General features: G+C 43.6%; 1 protein-coding gene across 9 annotated transcripts in view; it reads right to left on the reverse strand.

The window, feature by feature from the left end:
• Positions 1-20,748, reverse strand: part of GTDC1 (glycosyltransferase like domain containing 1) — a 254,561-nt gene that overhangs the window by 26,635 nt on the left and 207,178 nt on the right. For 8 of the 9 annotated variants that reach the window (XM_066633059.1, XM_066633058.1, XM_066633054.1 and 5 more), the window contains one exon: positions 9,183-9,292. The exons of the other annotated variant lie outside the window; for it this stretch is intronic. In XM_066633059.1, the coding sequence (XP_066489156.1) occupies positions 9,183-9,292 (110 nt within the window). The remainder of the gene's footprint in view (positions 1-9,182; positions 9,293-20,748) is intronic. 9 annotated transcript variants of the gene reach the window in all.

Raw genomic sequence — 20,748 nt, forward strand, 5'->3', positions numbered from 1 at the left:
CTGCTAGGCAGATACCGCTGCCCGAACGGCCCCTCCTGACCGAGGAGTTAAGTCAGATAGAGGTTAAAAGAGAAGATGTTTCAGACCTCATTGATAAATTAAAGATCAATAAGTCACCGGGCCCTGATGGCATCCACCCAAGGGTTATTAAGGAATTGAAGAATGAAGTTGCAGATCTCTTGACTAAGGTATGCAACTTGTCCCTCAAAACAGCCACGGTACCAGAAGATTGGAGGATAGCAAATGTCACACCTATTTTTAAAAAGGGAAAGAGGGGGGACCCGGGAAACTATAGGCCGGTCAGCCTAACATCCATACCGGGTAAGATGGTGAAATGCCTCATCAAAGATAGGATCTCAAAACACATAGACGAACAGGCCTTGCTGAGGGAGAGTCAGCATGGCTTCTGTAAGGGTAAGTCTTGCCTCACAAACCTTATAGAATTCTTTGAAAAGGTCAACAGGCATGTGGATGCGGGAGAACCCGTGGACATTATATATCTGGACTTTCAGAAGGCGTTTGACACGGTCCCTCACCAAAGGCTACTGAAAAAACTCCACAGTCAGGGAATTAGAGGACAGGTCCTCTCCTGGATTGAGAACTGGTTGGAGGCCAGGAAGCAGAGAGTGGGTGTCAATGGGCAATTTTCACAATGGAGAGAGGTGAAAAGCGGTGTGCCCCAAGGATCTGTCCTGGGACCGGTGCTTTTCAACCTCTTCATAAATGACCTGGAGACAGGGTTGAGCAGTGAAGTGGCTAAGTTTGCAGACGACACCAAACTTTTCAGAGTGGTAAAGACCAGAAGTGATTGTGAGGAGCTCCAGAAGGATCTCTCCAGACTGGCAGAATGGGCAGCAAAATGGCAGATGCGCTTCAATGTCAGTAAGTGTAAAGTCATGCACATTGGGGCAAAAAATCAAAACTTTAGATATAGGCTGATGGGTTCTGAGCTGTCTGTGACAGATCAGGAGAGAGATCTTGGGGTGGTGGTGGACAGGTCGATGAAAGTGTCGACCCAATGTGCGGCGGCAGTGAAGAAGGCCAATTCTATGCTTGGGATCATTAGGAAGGGTATTGAGAACAAAACGGTTAGTATTATAATGCCGTTGTACAAATCGATGGTAAGGCCACACCTGGAGTATTGTGTCCAGTTCTGGTCGCCGCATCTCAAAAAAGACATAGTGGAAATGGAAAAGGTGCAAAAGAGAGCGACTAAGATGATTACGGGGCTGGGGCACCTTCCTTATGAGGAAAGGCTACGGCGTTTGGGCCTCTTCAGCCTAGAAAAGAGACGCTTGAGGGGGGACATGATTGAGACATACAAAATTATGCAGGGGATGGACAGAGTGGATAGCGAGATGCTCTTTACACTCTCACATAATACCAGAACCAGGGGACATCCACTAAAATTGAGTGTTGGGCGGGTTAGGACAGACAAAAGAAAATATTTCTTTACTCAGTGCGTGGTTGGTCTGTGGAATTCCTTGCCACAGGATGTGGTGATGGCGTCTAGCCTAGACGCCTTTAAAAGGGGATTGGACAAGTTTCTGGAGGAAAAATCCATTATGGGGTACAAGCCATGATGAGTATGCACAACCTCCTGATTTTAGGAATGGGTTAAGTCAGAATGCCAGATGTAGGGGAGGGCACCAGGATGAGGTCTCTTGTTATCTGGTGTGCTCCCTGGGGCATTTGGTGGGCCGCTGTGAGATACAGGAAGCTGGACTAGATGGGCCTATGGCCTGATCCAGTGGGGCTGTTCTTATGTTCTTATGTAGGCAGAATGAGAGAGGGAGAATTAAAGAAAAGGAAAATAATGTGGTCTTGTTGGCATGACTCATTTGGGGATCCTAACTCACCCCACTACTGTATACAGATAAAACCTCACTACTGTATACAGATAGTCCCAGTACCTCAAAAGTAACGCCAGCACTTCTAGTACAATAGTTTACTCAGAGCAGTAACAAAATATCCTTGAAGGAAGGGTTGGCTTTAGGCCAGTTTGACTAAGGGGTGCTCACACTAGGCCAGCAGATCATGGCACTTGTCTGAGAGATCACTTCCAGGCAGCACTGCATCAAGATGGTGGAAGAGCTGCTGTGTGGACTGAGCAAGGGCTTGCATACCACACGTGTCCTGTACAGTCCCAGAGCCAGGGCCAGGCCTTAGGGCAATTTGACCAATTTGGCCGAATCGGACCCCTGGAGAGTTATACGTTGGGGCAGCAAGCGGAGCGCCCACAGCAACAGCTGGCACTTTGCTCTGTAGCTGACATTCCGGCATGTGTAGCAAACAGAGCGTTGCTGCTGGATAGCCCTCCTTCCTGCTCCTAGGTCTGATTGGTTCATAATTGAGCTCCCTTTAATAAGTTAACATTATCATGTGTACCACACTCTGTGCAGGGCGCCATCGGTCCTGGGCGCCATCAGCCCCTGCTGCTTGTTCTGGTGCCATCACCAAAATGCTTTGGATTGCGCCCTACAACTCCTAAGGCCAGCCCTGCTTAGAACAGCAGTGAATGGGGACTTAATAACTTGATGAATGTAGGTGCATGCATTTCACAGTAACTTTCTTTGGCAATTGGTCTGAGTTTTGTTTATACAATCAGTATTCTAAAGAGGCCCAGCATGCGTTTCTGAAGTCTTCAAATATATTATTAGACATCTTAGCACATGCTTTTGGATCATGTGACAATTGCTCAAAAATATGGGTTACCCTGCACATGCCCGATCTCGGAAGCTAAGCAGGGTCAGGCCTGGCTAGTACTTGGATGGGAGACCGCCTGGGAATACTGGGTGCTGTGGGCTTATACCATAGTCTTTCGAGACTGAAGGTTGCCAACGATGGGCTCTTTGAGTCTGAAAGACGGAACCCAGACATATTTTCTGTTCATTATGTTTTTCACTTCTTCTTGCAAGCTTCCTTCACTCTAATACCACTTCAGACAGATCTATTCAACAACTTTATTCCAATTTCTTGGGCAATGTTCTTTGACTTGATGTCTTGACCCTTTCCAGTTGCTTATAATGACATCTTCTTATTTGAAAATCATGACCCTAAATATGTTGTTGAGTAGCTGCAAAATGCAGTTTGAGAGCCCAGTATGGAATGCAGTACCCTTGCCCATTAACCTTGGTGGTTGATAAAGACTTAGCTCCATTTTAAAATCTATTGCAGGCAAAGGAAAAGGAGAAATGAAGGGTCAAATTACATGCTTAGCAGTTCAGGGACACCAACACTTATGCTTTATGGCCCAATGTGTGCCTTGACTGAGAAATGAAGATCTGCCCAGGGAGCAGGCTTTTGCAAGCAGACTGCCTTTTCTGAGATTAGGAATCATGAAAATCAAGGACTGCCTACTCCCATATAATCCTTTACATCCCCTACAATCATCAGATTGGGCCCTGCTCAGGATACCATCGTCATCTGCAGCAGAAGTGATGGTAGCAAGGTGCAGGGCCTTTTCTGTCATGGCATCATGTTTCTGGAAACAGCTACCGAAATATCTGAGAACAGACCCTCTTTATATGGTTTCTGGAAAGGTATCAAAACTTATTTGTTTTGCTTGGTTTTTGAGGAAGGAGGAGGATCCTCCTGGGTTTTTTTTTTAAATCTTCTATTGCTGCTTTGATGCCATTGGTTTCATGTTGTTATTGTGTTTTTTTAAATATTTTTATCTGTGTCATTTAACCTTGTATTGTTTTAAATTGGCTTTTAATGTTTTATTTGTTAAATTATTTGTTTATTGTACACCACCTTGAGCACAGGAAAGGTGGTACAAAAATCTTTTAAATAAATAAAAAATAAATCACGCGTGGATCAAAATGCAAATAAGTTCTATTTACACTGCATTGCCTTCCCTGGGATGAGCATTCAGTTGTGTATCCCAATGCACACCCCACCCACATTCTGGTACAACCTAATCCTACATTACTGGATCGAGGATTTCATGGCTTCTGAAATCAAACAAATCTTCTCATCAAAGCTGCGGGTATGATACTGGCTCTTATGAGCACCCAGAGAACCTTCATAGCAACATAGATGTATTTTTCACTAAGCAGATTAATATGTTACAAGTCCCTTGCCGCAATAAACAAATGGTTAGAACATTAAACTGGACTAATTTAATGATATTGTAAATATAACAGACTCTTACTCATAATATAAAAGTTGGGCCAGACGTTTAGCAAAGCACAGATCTTTTACTTATTAAACCAAAGATTTATATCTAAAAATCGCTAATACTTTTGTTCCCTCTGATAGCTTTTTGTCTTTTTTGTACAAAAACATTCTCCTAAAATGTCCCCATTCTGTTTATGGGTAACGGATAACTAGGAGCCCAATCCTATTCAACTTTCCAGCACTGATGCAGTCATAATGCAGCACTGAGGTAAGGGAACAAATGCTCCCTTACCTTGAGGTGGCCTCCATGACTGTTCCCCCACAGCAGGACGCAGCATGTGCCCCGTTGGCAAGGCAGCATCCAGCCAGAAAGGTTGGATAGGATTGGGCCCTAAGTTGTCTATAAGCAATAGTAACATCCCTATTGCATGAAAAAAACAGAAAAAAATGATAAGAGTACATCAAACAGTAATCACAGGATTGGTTGAGATGTCCTCCAATTCTTTTGCTACTTTGGGGTGCTTCAAATACTACTTTTCTTTTGTATTCTGGAAACATAAGTACTACAAAAAAAAAAAAGTGCTGAGGCTCTTAGCTGAACACTACAAAGGCCCAGTTTGACCCACAATTCAAAATACATGCTAACTGGAGCATGAGTCTTTCCCATCTACATGTATTTTAATGGAAAAAAGTGGCAAAAGCATGTGAAGCTGTTGTATATAGGTGGTACCTTGGTATATGAGAGGGATATGTTCCCGGACTCCCCACAGATATTGAAAACAGTGGTTTTGGCACTTTTAAACTCTCCGAAGGTGATCAGAGCTGTGCTCTGATCATTTCCAGGTTTTCTGAAGCCCACAGAGGCCATTCATGTCTGCCTGTGGCTTCTGTGGGTTTCAGAATGGCCCTGGAGCACAACAAAGGTGTCTCTGTTTTTCTTGGGAAACCAGAAGTGACTTTTTTTGCCCTTATAAGGCATTCTGAGCTCCGGGGAAGGCATGTAGGGATTTCCTGGGCCTCTGAATACCTTATAAGGGCAAAAAAGTCACACCAGAAGTTTTTTTTTGCGCTCCGGGCCATTCTGAAGCTCCATGTGTGCTTCAGAGCATGGTACGGAGGCCATGGGTGGATGCATGCGGCCTCTGCAAGCTTCAGAATACCCTCTGGATGCAACTGAAGCACAGCTCTGGCCACTGTTGGAGAGCTCCGGTTGGGCCAAGTCTGGCTCAATGTGGATCTGGGGGACTGGCATTAAGCCAGATCTGTGGATGGAAAACCCACTGATAAATAGTCTCAACCTGTACTGTCAAATTATTAGTCCGTCTAACCCACCTCTATCTTCCCTGACTGACAGTGGCTGTCCAGGGTCTCAGACAGAAAAAGGTCCCTCCCATTATGGAATGCATAATCTGGAAATTAAGGCACTGGGCCTGAGAGCTTCTGCTGGCAGTGCAAGTGCTCTACAATTAAGTCATGGCTCTTTCCATGCATGGCAGCCAATACCTGTAAAATGTGTATCATGCCCATTAGTTGAAGCAGCCTCATCTGGAGCAGTTCAAGTAGTATGACAACTACAACCCTAGTCATGAATATCTTTGCATATGTGAACAGCTTCTACAACAGTAACAACAAATAAACTTTCTCTTCCTCAAGCTTTCCATGTTCCTGGGACTTGGCTCGTTCACTCAATTACTTTGGCCCTGGAGTTCAGTTCTTGCAAAAGAACAGTGAATAGCAGCAGGGAAATTAGTTTGGGTTTTAGCAGTAAGAAGTAGGTATGATATGTGGCAAGGTATGGTGGAGGAAAAGATCCCTTGTGATCACAAAGGAAAGCAAAGTGTGCTCATCCAACTGTCTCCATTTCCACCTTCTTTTCATCTGAAATACTTAGGGCTTCAGGACATTGGTATTCCTCAACTTTCCTATTATTATCAGATGTAAGGCCAGTCATGGAGGATCAGACATCCACAACCTTATTCTGAGAAGACCACTAACCTGGTCTGTATCACATGTTCAAGTTAGATGACGTGTCTGGACTTGTACTTTCCCAGGTGCTCCCAGTACTGTTGCAGACGTGTACTGAGAAAAGGGAACAGACTGCCAGTGTTTTGGTAAAGACAACTTTCTCTAAAGACAATATCCAGTTTTCATTCACTTCATCTGATATGGAATAAGTTTTTTTATTAGGGCACAATCCTAACCAGGTCTACTCAGAAGTAAGTCCTATTTTGTTCAATGGGACTTACTCTCAGGAAAGTGTGGTCAGGATTGAAGCCTTAGTTTCTGAGGTACACTGGCAATTTTCTTAGAATAGCAACTACGCTGTTGGCCTACATTTCCCATAAGCAAATTTTCTGAGCTGGTATTGAAAGTTGGGTCAACACTGTTCACATTTCCTGTTTTGAGAAAACTCAGTATGTATGACATTTGGTATATCTTCAACATACTATATGTACTAAGACTAGCTCTTCAGGGCAATCTCAGAACTTTGGGGACTCTGTGATAACTGTGAGCTATTACACATGATAAATGGCTCTACCCATGTAGTAAGGCACATGCTGGGTTTTATACCTTGCACGAGCAAGAAAACAGACATTCCTACTATTTGGGGGGGGTGTGTGGCAACTGATCATGGTGAGCATACAATCACCTGTGGAACTAGTTTTCTCTAGTCATCCTCTATGTGGTGAGGAAGACTTCCTGGCTTCCTTGAATTTCTAATTGGGGGTTGATGTTTATTAAAATGGTCTTGCCTGACGATTGGCTTCTAAGGTGACTTACTGTATTTCTTCTGTTGGTTCAGAGAAGCACTCTAGTTGCAATTCCTATTGCTAGGAGCTCTGGCATCCACACAGGCTTCCAGTTATCATATCAATTTCATATTATGGCATATAAAAATAGCTTAGGTTCTCTCATACCTAATGATCACCTCTACCTCTACATCCCAACTCACAGCCTAATCCTAACTAGAAGATCCACCAGTGGTCCCTGTGTCAGTGGAAGTTGTAGCAAAAATGGTGTAAGGCCAATGTCATGGCCATGACCAATGTCATGACACCCAGAGAGTAGGCAGTGCTGGTGGGGAGACCTCTGCTGCCCTGTTGACACTGCATCCAGTCCTCGGTCGCTAGCAGAAATAAGGTTTGGTAGGGTGGTGGAGTGGCGTGGGGTGGGTTGCAGGGAGAGGGTGTTTAGGGCGGAGGGGGCAGAACAGGGGCAGAGCAGGTTCAGAAAGGGGCAGGTGGGATTGGCCTCTGCAGCATGCTAACCTCCTTCCAGGGCGAGCCAGTGTTACATGGGTTGCTTGGACTTCCACCAGCTAAAAAGCTGGTGGAGCTCCAAGTAGCCCCATTGCACAGTTTGGGGAATTACTCAGGGTAAGGGAAAGCATATCCCCTTACCTCAGAGGTTTTCAGACTGGGGTGTCACGACAGCCCATCCTGAGGGCCCTGGCCTCTTTCCCCTTAAGCGGCAGGGGCAGCCAGGAGGCAGGGAGGAGGCAGTGGCACGATCCCCAGGATTGCGCTGCTCAGGGGGCTACAGGGACTGGGGTGCACTACCCAGTCCCTGCAGCCCCATTAGAAGTGAAAGTGGAGGCAGGGAGCGATCAATCCACTTTCACTTCTGAAGCATGGGGTGCGAGGAGCACTGTGCGAGCCTCTGCAGGGCTCCCGAGGTCAGCAGAAGCTAACATGGAGTGATTGCGCTCCACTCCTGCAAAACCGGAAGTGGACCGCGAATGCTCCACTTTCACTTCTGCTGACCTGGGGAACCCTGCAGGCACTCCTGCAGGGCTCCCTGCACCCCCGACAGGCTGCTGCAAGGACTGGTGAGAACATCCCAGTCCCTGCAACCCCCCTGAGCGGTGTGATCCTGGGGATCGCGTTGCTGCCTACCCCAATCCCCACTGCCTCCCTCCCGCCCCTACAAGGACTTACTGTGGGTTTCAAACTCTGGGAAAGTTTGAAAACCGCAGCCTTACCCTGAGAAGACCTCTAGCCTGCTCCAAAGCTGTGCTGGATGCAGTGGAGGCCATGAGGCCCCACTACACCAGTGCAGTTTAGGATTGGGCTGTCAATCTCTAAAAATCAACCCAAACCCACTACTTTAAGGTTACCATCTGTTCACCAAGAATGGGCTGCAAGAACATGCAGAGGCATTCCAGATGGTAATCCTCAATGGTGGAATTCCTCCTATACCTGAGCACCTTCCACAAGATCTGTAAAATTCTCTTCAAATTTTGGCTGACTTTTGCTGGCCAGAGACAGCTATCATGGGGGTGGGATTCTAATATTTTCTAGATTTTAATTTTTTTAAAAACATGCATGTCCGTAAAAAGCTGTTAAATGGCCCCAAGCCTTGGAAATGGAGTGGGTTACTAATTTCAATATATGTTTGGAAAATAGCCATTCAGAAGGCTTTGCAACTCAATACTGTATTAGGTTTCTGCCTAGAGCAATATTTTGAATGGGGCAGCACTTTTCTGCCATAGCAGATGGAAATGGAATTTCTCTTCCTAACATTCTTAAGTGCATGAATTTCTCTTGCTTAAAAAAATAATAATACAAAAAGAGAGGGGCCAAAGTTGGGGCAGAGAGGAAAATGATACAGGCTGCAATCCTAAATCCTATAAGCACTTAGCTGGGAGTTAGACTCATTGAATTCAATGGAGCTTACTTCTGCATAGACATGCATTGGACAGAGAGCCAAAGAAAGGTTTTGGTAATAGGCAAAAGATCCTGGTCTTATCAGGAGAGGCAGGTGAGTACAAGAGGTTCAGGGTTGCGAGTAAACTATGTATAGAGATACAGTAGCAGCTGATGAGGATGTGTGGAGTCTAGACCACAGGTTAAGCACTAATTGCACTCCATATTTCATATGCATAAATGAAACAAATTCATAAGGACTGAAAATCTCACCTAAAAGCACTGTTTCTGTATATATTTATATTTCATTTTACATTGTACTGCAGCTGATTAACTGATTACTCTGATTAAAAAGATATTACTTTCAGATATTTGTAAAAGTTGAGATTTTTTAAAAAAAAAAATTAAAAATACCTGGAACATCAGTGAAGGTCTCCCCAAGGACAGACACATGAAAATTTAGTTCCATCTCTTTCATTTTCAGCAGTACTTTAAAGAAACTCTCAGGATCCTTATCATGTTCCCTTGAAGGAAAACAGAGTGCATCTTGACTTTTGGACTGTTTATTTGCAGAGAACATGACATTTATCAAAACAACATTCACACTACACTCTAGCTCTATTACAAAATTCCAGACTTCAACAAGATGCTCTTGGACTGCAATTTTTATCATTTGTACTTGGAAGTAAGCGCCACTGAAATCCATGAGATAGACTTCCAAGTAAAGGTGATTATTAGCGTGTTTGGATGACATGTTGTAAAAATATCTTCTTCAGGATAGTCCAGTTGTCTGCAAAAAATGCATTAAACTTTCCCACCAAGCCAGAGGCCACCGTATAATCCAGTGCCCATTCTCATCAGCCACAGCAGGCAGCAATTTTTGAGTGACGGTAAAGGTTTTCATGGAGTTGGGAATGAACTGCACTAGGTTTAGCCCTGCCGGCTTGCGAGTCCAGGCCAGGCCATGCTAGGCTGCCTGATCTGAAATCTCTGGTACATGGAATAGGTGGCGATGTGTGTAGATCAGGAGCATCTCCATAATATGATATTTCCCAGATGAAGACATGCTAGAAAGCAGAACATGTTTCTGGCCTGGACAGAAGCTGCACTTCTAGCCTAAATTCTGAATAGAGCAGAAATCCATACCATCCCTAATTGTTTAGGCCAACAGCACTTTTAATCTAATGCAGTGTATCAATGGCTATTGCATTTACACAACACAAACAATGTACTTGCTGTTCCTTGCTGAAACACACTTGAATTTTTGTTCAGCTAAAATAAAATTATGGTCAAGGTGGGAAGCTCCTAAAGTTCAATTCTAAGCATCTTATGCTAATGTTTGTGTCTGCAGTGTCGTGAAAAGGCTACAATGCTATCCCCATTTACTCAAATCCTCAGTAGAACTGGCTTCCAAGTCACCATATGATCAAGCCTGCAGTCACAGAATGTTCACACTGTGTTATCTTTGACGGACTTGATGGCATTATCATTTTTTGTACACTCCATCATCACCATTTTCAAAGTGGTTTGGTAAGTAGGCTGGAGCTTTAGACAGCTCATCTTTTTTCTTTACTATAATAAAAGAAAATTAAGATTGCTTCCAGATATTCAGCAGGCTGAACGTCCTCAAATCACGCTGAATGTGATAGGTTCTCCATGGATTCCTGCCACTCCAAATGGCAAACCAGGAACTGGAAAGGTAAGATTGGGAGATTGGTTCAACACAGTCTGTTAAGACAGAAGGCAGCGGCTGCTGAGAAGTAGCACCTCCCAGTGGAGGGGGGGCAACACCACCGGGTACCACAGTGGCCAGGACCACCACTGAATCAAACTGCTCGTTTAAATAGGTTTTACAGACACAAACAGATGTATTTCTAACTTCTGTTTAGCACTGAATCACAGGAAAAATGACAGCCTAGCAGTAGAAGTGGTGCATTACCTCCATAGATGAATTACGTCTATTGAATATGAAGGCTTATCTCATAGCTATCAGAAGCACTAATAACTGTATCACCTCAAAAATCTAACGCTAAATGATGCCAGTAACTTTGCATCAATAGTTTTGGGTATCCACTGTCAAACTAATGTCTTCTAATCAAACATTACTTTCCCAGGCTTTCAAGTCTTCAGATATTTTAAGTGTTAAAGAATCAGCATTCTGCACAAAGATATGCAGAATTACTTCAACAAAACTGTATTTTCCAGGTTTTCTGTGTTTCCAGTAATAAAAAAAGAGCAATAAGAAAGCTTTGAGATATCTGTACACCTATAATTCTATTTTCCCCAAAGATAAATGTTCCCAAAAATTCAAGTGTACGTGAGTACTAAGAACATTCACTGCCAAACTGCATTCAGTCGGGAAGAAGAGACTGTAGTGAGCCCGCGTGCTCCCGCCCGCCCCACGACGGACACGTGCGGGGGCGCCGGCCACAGGGCCGCACCAGCGCTGCCCGGCCCACCCACGCAGGCACCGAGGCTGCCGCCTGCTTCCCCGCCCGCAGGAGGAGGTGAAGGTGAAGATGAAGGAGCTGAACGAGCACATTGTCTGCTTCCTCTGCGCTGGCTACTTTGTGGACGCCACCACCATCACTGAGTGCCTGCACACTTTCTGCAAGAGCTGCATAGTGAAGTACCTGCAGACCAGCAAGTACTACCCCATGTGCAGCACCAAGATCCCCGAGACGCAGCCGCTCCTCAACCTCAAACTTGACCATGTCATGCAAGACATCGTCTACAAGCTGGTACCTGGCCTGCAAGAGAGTGAGGAGAGGCGGATCCGGGAGTTCTACTAGTGCTGAGGCCTGGAGCGCATCAGCCAACCCAGCAACGAGGACCCTGCCTCCCGCGTAGGGCTGCTGTGCGCCACCTTTGACCACTCCCATGCTCACTTCTACCGCTTTGACGAACATGTCTTGCTGTGCCTAGAGAAGCAGAGCTCTGGGAAAGAAAAAAGCAAGCATGTCCTACAGCACAAGTATGTCCGCTGTTCAGTCCAGGCCCAGGTGCGCCACTTCCGCCGTGTCCTGTGTTGCCGACTGGAGCTGGGCCTGCAGCACGTGCAGATCCTGTTTGACAATGAGGTCCTCCCCGATCACCTGACCCTGAAGCAGCTGTGGCTTTCACGCTGGTTTGGCAAGCCAGGCCCACTGCTGCTGCATTACAGCGTGAAGGAGAAGAGGAGGTAGGGGTAGCTGCTGGGCCAGACCTTGGTGGCAGCCCCACCCCCAGCTCCTGCCCTTAATTTAAGCCTCCTTTTGCTTCAAGACGAGTTTATTTTTGGAATAAAATAACTGAAAATTGGGGGGCGGGGAGAAGAGACTGTGGTGAGAGATGAGAAGTCTCCAGACGAGAAATCATTTCTGCCATGAACTCACTAGATGGCTCTTGGCAAACAACTTCTAAGCAAATATGGGGACAATAATACAGGGTTGGTGTAAGGATTCGTGAAATAAAAGGACTTGGAGTGCTTCAGGAATCCTAAAGCACTACACACGTGTGCAGTATGATTCTTGTCAGTTAAAAGAAACATGTCATTCAAAACTTCCCCTTGGAAAGATCTCAAAAGGAAAAAATGCTTCAGTTTTGGAACAAACGCCTTTCCTGGCCCCTACATCAACATCTATCTCCAATACATGAGCTCACAATTTCACTTAGAGATACTATGCTGTTCAGAAAGTAGCAGGAATACACCCTTGGTATCCGAACAATATTGATTTTACAAAAGATAACTCTCCTACAAAACTGAATATACACACATTTTGGAAACTTACAGCCCAATCCTAACTATATTCCCTTAAAACTAAGTCCCATTCACTTCAATGGAGGTTATTCCTGCGTAGGTATAGCAGCCTTCATAATCAGACAGAAGCATTCCCCTACCCCCATGTTTCACTAAATGGTCTCTTAGGAATCATCATGATACAATATAATTTCATACATAACTGGCACATGTGCAAATCTCTAAAGGTATTGTGTATGTTGAAAGGGTTATAAATAAGCTGAGCTAAAAGCAATATTAAAAAGGTCAATCTTAATCTTCTTAAAACATTTAACAAAGGAGCTTTCTAGTATTTCAGTAGTACAGAGAACTCAAAACAGGAGGAGGAGGGGTGTTTAATACTGCTTTACAAATATAGAGCGCATAACATCTGAGAAATCTAATGCACATTTGAAGCAACATAAACAAAAGCAGGAAAACCTCTCTCTCAGGTAAGGAAATATTGTTATTTAGCTACTAAGTAAATAAAATTCAACCCTGCTACCTCTCATTGAAATCAGGTCTGTGATACACCCGAGCTTTTCAGTCACTGTAGAGATTATGTGGGTTTCAAAGGATCATAATACAAGGAAAGGTGGAAGAATGCAAGACTTGCTTATTGCCCTCAAGTTAAAAGATCAGCTTTAGCTCATTATAATTTTTGAACATTTTAAGAGGCAGCTGACCAAAAATAAGAGGAGTGCATGGTAAGTAACCAATGTGGTAAGTAGTAAGTATTAAGCATGCATACCCAGTCATTGATATTTGACTACTGATCAGAAAAGCATCCAATATACCTGAACAACATGCATATTTTTAGATGAACTGTATAAAAACCCTGCCTATGGGAAGGCAAGATAGGAGAGAAAAAGGATTTTAGCTTGATCTCCTTGAAATGCTAGTTTTCTACATGCAGACAATACTTAAAACTCTAGAGTGTTTTGGTATGCAATCCCCCACTGCATCTAAAGTGGTACAGCAAGGATTGCTCCATGTGATTTTTTTCTGAAATAGGTATATTTCATATTGAAGAGAGAGGTGGTATTCAGTATGGCAGTGGAGGTGGGAAGCTTATTTCAGCTAATTCATTCAGAGATGACAGCCAGACAGGTGCTAGAACTGGCACAGGTGTAAGACCAACTTATGTGATCCATTTCTAATGCAATGATTTAAAAAAAAGATGAAGCTACCACAGACTGGCTTTTTCAGATGGTGTGAATGCTCCAGCATGTGCCAAATTTCCGATAACCTGAAGAAAAAAAAAACAGCACACCACCGCACATTTAATATGGGTTAAGCCAGAAACCATCATGATTTTGGCACAAATAAGAACATTCACACCATTGGTAATCACACTCCAAAAGGGAACTTTGTGGTGGCTTCCCCATATAATATGATGAGAAATGGTTGCGTTACAAAGGTGTTAATCAGTGTTCTGAAGAATAGAAGATGCAGAGGAAAATCTGGTTGAAGGAGCCAAGGTGCTAAAATATAATAAATGAGAGAAGACGACAGGTGTTGTGAAAATAGAACTGTGAACACCCTGGTTATAGATTATGTTACTTAAGACAGAACACAGTTGAGGTTATGAAATACACCAAACTGAACATAATACGTGGCAAAGATAATCAGTACCCAATAGAGAGTTTCTGAAGGCTTTAGTACATGACGTTTTGAAAGCAAGTGAGCAAGCATTACTTAGTTCAAGAAAAAGAAAAAAACAACCCTTTTCTAATTCAGTCAGAACTGTCCTTTGGGAATTGTTACAGGGAGTCTCCCCGTAACAAGCCTTGTTGTGGGCAAACTCCAAATGCAGTTGTCCCAAGTCTAAAGCAGCAGCTCTGTTTCCTGTTTGCAAGGGAGCGTGTCTTTTTCTCTCCCTCTCCATATGTCTATGGAAATGAACACTGAAGTCCAGGCTAGACAAAAAAACTGCCTCTAGCCAGTATATAAATGTCAGTACTTTTGAAACCCGTTAATTTTTTTTTTACCTGTCTAAACTTTCTTCCCCAGAACCTGAGAATGCAAGTAGATGCTTTTACTATTGGCTAATTCTTTCTTCTTCTCCCAGCCTAATGATACTGGGCAGCCAAGGCAAGAAATGAAAGTTTACCAGGTTCAGCCTATACTGAACTGATAAATTACATCCAAATGACAGTGTAAAAAAGGAAGTGCTGGGGGGGGGGGAGGGAACACCTCCTTTTGTTTAAGTGTTGGCAGAAGGAAAGCAATGGGGAAATGAAGCGAAGAGTGGGTGTCAATGGGCAATTTTCACAATGGAGAGAGGTGGAAAGTGGAGTGCCCCAAGGATCTGTCCTGGGACCTTTACTTTTCAACCTGTTCATAAATGACCTGGAGACAGGGTTGAGCAGCGAGATGGCCAGGTTTGCAGATGACACCAAACTTTTCCGAGTGGTGAAGACCAGAAGAAATTGTGAGGAGCTCCAGAAGGATCTCTCCAGACTGGCAGAATGGGCAGCAAAATGGCAGATGCGCTTCAATGTCAGTAAGTGTAAAGTCATGCACATTGGGGCAAAAAATCAAAACTTCACATATAGGCTGATGGGTTCTGAGCTGTCTGTGACAGATCAGGAGAGAGATCTTGGGGTGGTGGTGAACAGGTCGATGAAAGTGTCAACTCAATGTGCAGCGGCAGTAAAGAAGGCCAATTCTATGCTTGGGATCATTAGAAAAGGTATTGAGAACAAAATGGCTAATATTATAATGCCGTTGTACAAATCGATGGTAAGGCCACACCTGAAGTATTGTGTCCAGTTCTGGTTGCCGCATCTCAAAAAGGATATAGTGGAGATGGAAAAGGTGTAAAAGAGAGCAACCAAAATGATTACTGGGCTGGGGCACCTCTCTTATGAGGAAAGGCTACAGTGTTTGGGCCTCTTTAGTCTAGAAAAGAGGCGCCTGAGGTGGGACATGACTGAGACATAGAAAATCATGCAGGGGATGGACAGAGTGGGTAGAGAGACACTCTTTTCCCTCTCACAAAACACCAGAACCAGGGGACATCCACGAAAGTTGAGTGTTGGGAAAGTTAGAACAGACAGAAGAAAATATTGCTTTACCCAGCGTGTAATTAGTTTGTGGAACTCTTTGCCACAGAAGTAGTGATGGCATCTTGCCTGGATGCCTTTAAGAGGGAATTGGACAAATTTCTGGAGGACAGGTTCATTATGGATTACAAGTCATAGTAGGTATGTGCAAGCTCTTGGTTTTAGAGGCAGGCTGCCTCTGATTGACAGATGCAGGGGAGGGCACCAGGATCCCGGTTTTGTCTGTTGTCTTGTGCCCCCTGGGACATTTGGTGCGCCACTGTGAGATACAGGAAGCTGGACTAGATGGGCCTTTGGCCTGATCCAGCGGTGCTTTTCTTATGTTACTATACAGAGTAAAATGGAACACATACGTGTGTCTTCTGGTTGTAAGTGCTGGCAATGAGGGATCATATTTAATTTCTAAACAAAAGTGCTAGAGCAGGGATGTCAAACTACTTCATACAGAGGCCTGAAGTTAGCATTCATGCTGTTTGCTGAGGGTCAGAAGTGACATCATTAAGCAGGAAGTGATGTCATTAAGCAGATGATGGCCATCAGGGAATCCACAGTCAGGGAATTAGAGGACAGGTCCTCTCCTGGATTGAGAACTGGTTGGAGGCCAGGAAGCAGAGAGTGGGTGTCAATGGGCAATTTTCACAATGGAGAGAGGTGAAAAGCGGTGTGCCCCAAGGATCTGTCCTGGGACCGGTGCTTTTCAACCTCTTCATAAATGACCTGGAGACAGGGTTGAGCAGTGAAGTGGCTAAGTTTGCAGATGACACCAAACTTTTCCGAGTGGTAAAGACCAGAAGTGATTGTGAGGAGCTCCAGAAGGATCTCTCCAGACTGGCAGAATGGGCAGCAAAATGGCAGATGCGCTTCAATGTCAGTAAGTGTAAAGTCATGCACATTGGGGCAAAAAATCAAAACTTTAGATATAGGCCGATGGGTTCTGAGCTGTCTGTGACAGATCAGGAGAGAGATCTTGGGGTGGTGGTGGACAGGTCGATGAAAGTGTCGACCCAATGTGCGGCGGCAGTGAAGAAGGCCAATTCTATGCTTGGGATCATTAGGAAGGGTATTGAGAACAAAACGGCTAGTATTATAATGCCGTTGTACAAATCGATGTTAAGGCCACACCTGGAGTATTGTGTCCAGTTCTGGTCGCCGCATCTCAAAAAAGACATAGTGGAAATGGAAAAGGTGCAAAAGAGAGCGACTAAGATGATTACGGGGCTGGGGCACCTTCCTTATGAGGAAAGGCTACGGCATTTGGGCCTCTTCAGCCTAGAAAAGAGACGCTTGAGGGGGGACATGATTGAGACATACAAAATTATGCAGGGGATGGACAGAGTGGATAGGGAGATGCTCTTTACACTCTCACATAATACCAGAACCAGGGGACATCCACTAAAATTGAGTGTTGGGCGGGTTAGGACAGACAAAAGAAAATATTTCTTTACTCAGCGCGTGGTCGGTCTGTGGAACTCCTTGCCGCAGGATGTGGTGCTGGCGTCTAGCCTAGACGCCTTTAAAAGGGGATTGGACGAGTTTCTGGAGGAAAAATCCATTATGGGGTACAAGCCATGATGTGTATGCGCAACCTCCTGATTTTAGGAATGGGTTAAGTCAGAATGCCAGATGTAGGGGAGAGCACCAGGATGAGGTCTCTTGTTATCTGGTGTGCTCCCTGGGGCATTTGGTGGGCCGCTGTGAGATACAGGAAGCTGGACTAGATGGGCCTATGGCCTGATCCAGTGGGGCTGTTCTTATGTTCTTATGTTCTTATGCCAGAAAAGCACTTTGTTCTCTGCAAATGACAGAAGAGAAAATGTGCAAATCTTGTTCATATTTTCAAGATATGAGAGAGCCCAGTTATCAAGCTGGGAGAGCCTAATTATAACACAGGCCAGATAAATTGCTTCAGGTGGCTGCATGTGGCCTGTGGCCCTTATGTTTGATACCATTGTGCTAAAGCTTTAATCTGCACTAGAAATATACCATCATTTAGTTCTCAATTCTTAGTGTGTGGGGAGAAAAAAGGTTGCAGTTGCTTGGCGGTGAGGGAAAAGCTTCTCTACATATGCTCAGAGGCATACGATGATTACTTAACTTATTTAACAATTCTATGCCATCAATTCACTGACTGATCTTGGGTTAATCACTTATTACTTTGTCTCAGTGTTGTTCACCTTTAAATAACAGTAATGGCTTCCAAATGGCATAAATTTCACATGAGCATCCAAGTCCCTTTTGTTCAATGTGAGAAATTTAAGCTTAGCTCTGAAACCAATAGGCGTTGAAGGAGGTTTACTTGGCCTGACTTGTACCTCTAATGGAGCAATACTATGTGCATTTACATGGAAATGGAAATGTTCAATGGAACTTACTCTCTAGTAGGTGTATTTAGGATTGTAGCCTTAGGCCCACGCCTAACCTGCAAAAACTTACATGGAAATAAGCTTTTCTCATGGATGTAGTGCTTGGATATAAAACCCACAAGGGTTTCTTATCTGTGATTTTTTTCCCCTATGAAAAAAGCCAAGTATGTTTTCTACTTCTTGAGTTCAGGATCGACCACATCGGCTTTGAACATACAGTAGAGTTGGGAATTCATGTGGCTTTCCAATATCTGTATGTTTCGAGTCCTCAGAGAAGATAAGAAGAAGGATGATTGACAGTGCCAGAAGAGGGACTAGCTTGTTCCATGGATAAACGCCTGATGGAGTGAATCCCCAATCCTGATTGGAGAAACCCCTGATTTCACATTCACAAATGTGATTTCTCATGGAAATGTGCTTGTTTAGGCCCAAGTCATTAACCCAACTGACAGACAGGAAACAGACAACCCATGTATCCTAAATGTTGTATCCTCAATGTTTGTTTCCCTTGCACATTTGCTGTCAGATTGCACTGCCCGACTTTCCCTAACTCGTAATGGGATCATGAACAACCTGCCCCAGGGATTGTCCCTTCAAAGAATTGCTAGTATGGTACACAGTTATTAAAACTTCACATATTAATGAAGTTTTGGCCTTATTTTTGCAAAGTATGAAAACCAGCATCTGAATTGTATTCTAGCGATTTGCACGCTGCATAAAAAGGTGGTTGGGGGTGCCTCTGTTAAATCAAATTACTTCAGTATTTTTAGTGTGCACGTAAAGATGAGGAAGGAATGAAACTGAGCCCAAATTTCTAGCAGGAATACTTTATGTGAACTGCAGGAGAAAAAAGCAGGGAAAGAAGAGTTGGGGTGATGTTGGTGGGGAGGGAAGAAGGGGGCGGTAGCCAAGTTATAGCAATTACTGAACAAAATTTGTGCAGTTCTGCAAAGTGTATTTTCAACTAACGTTTTCAAGTGGACTAAAGGAATAAATATGCCTTTAGTCCACTTGAAAGTCAACTTAACATAAATCATGGTAAGCAAAGTTTTCTTGTCTCAGGTGGTACATTCATAAGATTTCTCTTATCAGTACCAAAAACTACTTCAGTTCCCACCATTTATATCCAATGGAATTGGTTAGAAGAAAGCCCACCCATTTTACTCCTCTCAGTGTTTTCAATATTTCAGGAAAATGCCTCCCAATGAAAACTCCTGAGTTTAGCAGCATTCTCACCATAAAAATCTATAATAAAAATTAGTATCAGATCATCTGCTGTGATCACACAGAGACTATACAAATTAAGAGAAAGGAAACTGCGAAGAGTAGCATCAGAGTCATTTGGGATGCATTTAGGAATGTTATTTTTATACCGGCACCCCTACTAGAGTTGCCCACTTTTGATTTTAAAAATTCCTTGACCTTAGGTGGAGTTATAGGGACAGGGTTCCAGACACAAGTTCAAGAATCCAGGGCTCTGGTTTGTCAAAAGGAGCAGCCAGAAAGTAGCATCAGTGCTGTGTACCATTTATTCTGGAAAAGGGTTGTCCATTTTACAACTGCGGACATCCAGGCTCAGAAAGAAGCAATTTTTCAAAAGCTAATAGTTATGTAAATGTTTGAAACCAGTCTATAAGAACTGGTGTAGATACTCCTTTCTAGTTTGCTAGCAGAAGCAACTGCTTCTATGTATAAGCAGTGCAATGTCAGGAGAGGAGACTGACAGAGGATCAAAGTTTTTCCTGCATAATCAGAAAAATAGCAACACTGTCCTTACACGCATCAAAAGGGCCATAGCGCTCAATGGAGCCCTGATTTCTCAGCCCCCTTGGTACGTATGCATGAATATAAGCAGTGCACGAGGGCAATCTGGGGAATGGAAGATCTGTTCATACACCTCCCATATCGTCACCTGTTTGGTGAAGTTATTCACTCTGAACTGTGAGATAGAGGCTGGATGGGGATAGAGAGACACTTTCTGCTCCCCACACTGTTTCTGGGGAGAAAAAGGGTTATACTGGGCCCTATGCGAATCATTTGGACTTCAGGAGCTCCACTTACATGTGGGAAAGGATTTCCTTGGCAATTTCATTTTGAAGCAATTTGGTTTCCACTTTTAAAGAGAGTGATAGAGGCCTATTCCACTTTCTGAATACTGTACCTAAGATTATGGGTCTTAAGGAAACATAGAATGTGAAAAGACCTAAAGTTTTTGAGAAGACAATGGTGAGATGCAAAGAATATGAAAATATAATTCTTTCTGAGCCTCTTAAATTCTCCCACATCAGAATAGAAAATGCTGGGGGGAAAAAAAACAATAAATAAAGGCTTTTCAGGAGAGCTTCACTAAACCATTTTGCGACTTAAAGTTAAAATGCCTGCACGGTGATCCTAACCCCTTTAAAAACTTTTGGCAAAAAACCTATCGAATGTTTCCAGAAACCATAAGTCAAGAACAAAAATGCATTGTACTGTTAAACTGCCACACAGCTTTCTGTAAACAAGATATTTACCATCACCAACTTCATTTTAGTTCTTCAAAATTTCAGTTTCTGAAGGTTAGATAACTATGTAGCTGCTTAATAGAGAGAATCAAAGTGGTACCTCTAAATATCTCCAAGCTCTGATGGGCTTATATTTCTGCTCCTTAGGTGAGGTATTAGCAAAGCTTATTTATTTTCATTTCCAAGGCTTTTATTTGCCCATTCCCTTGTGGTAAAGCTGATTTCCATGATGATTCCCTTCTTAATTTTAATACCCTTTTTACTCATCATATAGACATAAGAATTTTC

Source organism: Tiliqua scincoides, chromosome 1 (assembly GCF_035046505.1).
Source record: "Tiliqua scincoides isolate rTilSci1 chromosome 1, rTilSci1.hap2, whole genome shotgun sequence".
In the NCBI taxonomy this organism is placed as follows: Eukaryota; Metazoa; Chordata; class Lepidosauria; order Squamata; family Scincidae; genus Tiliqua; species Tiliqua scincoides.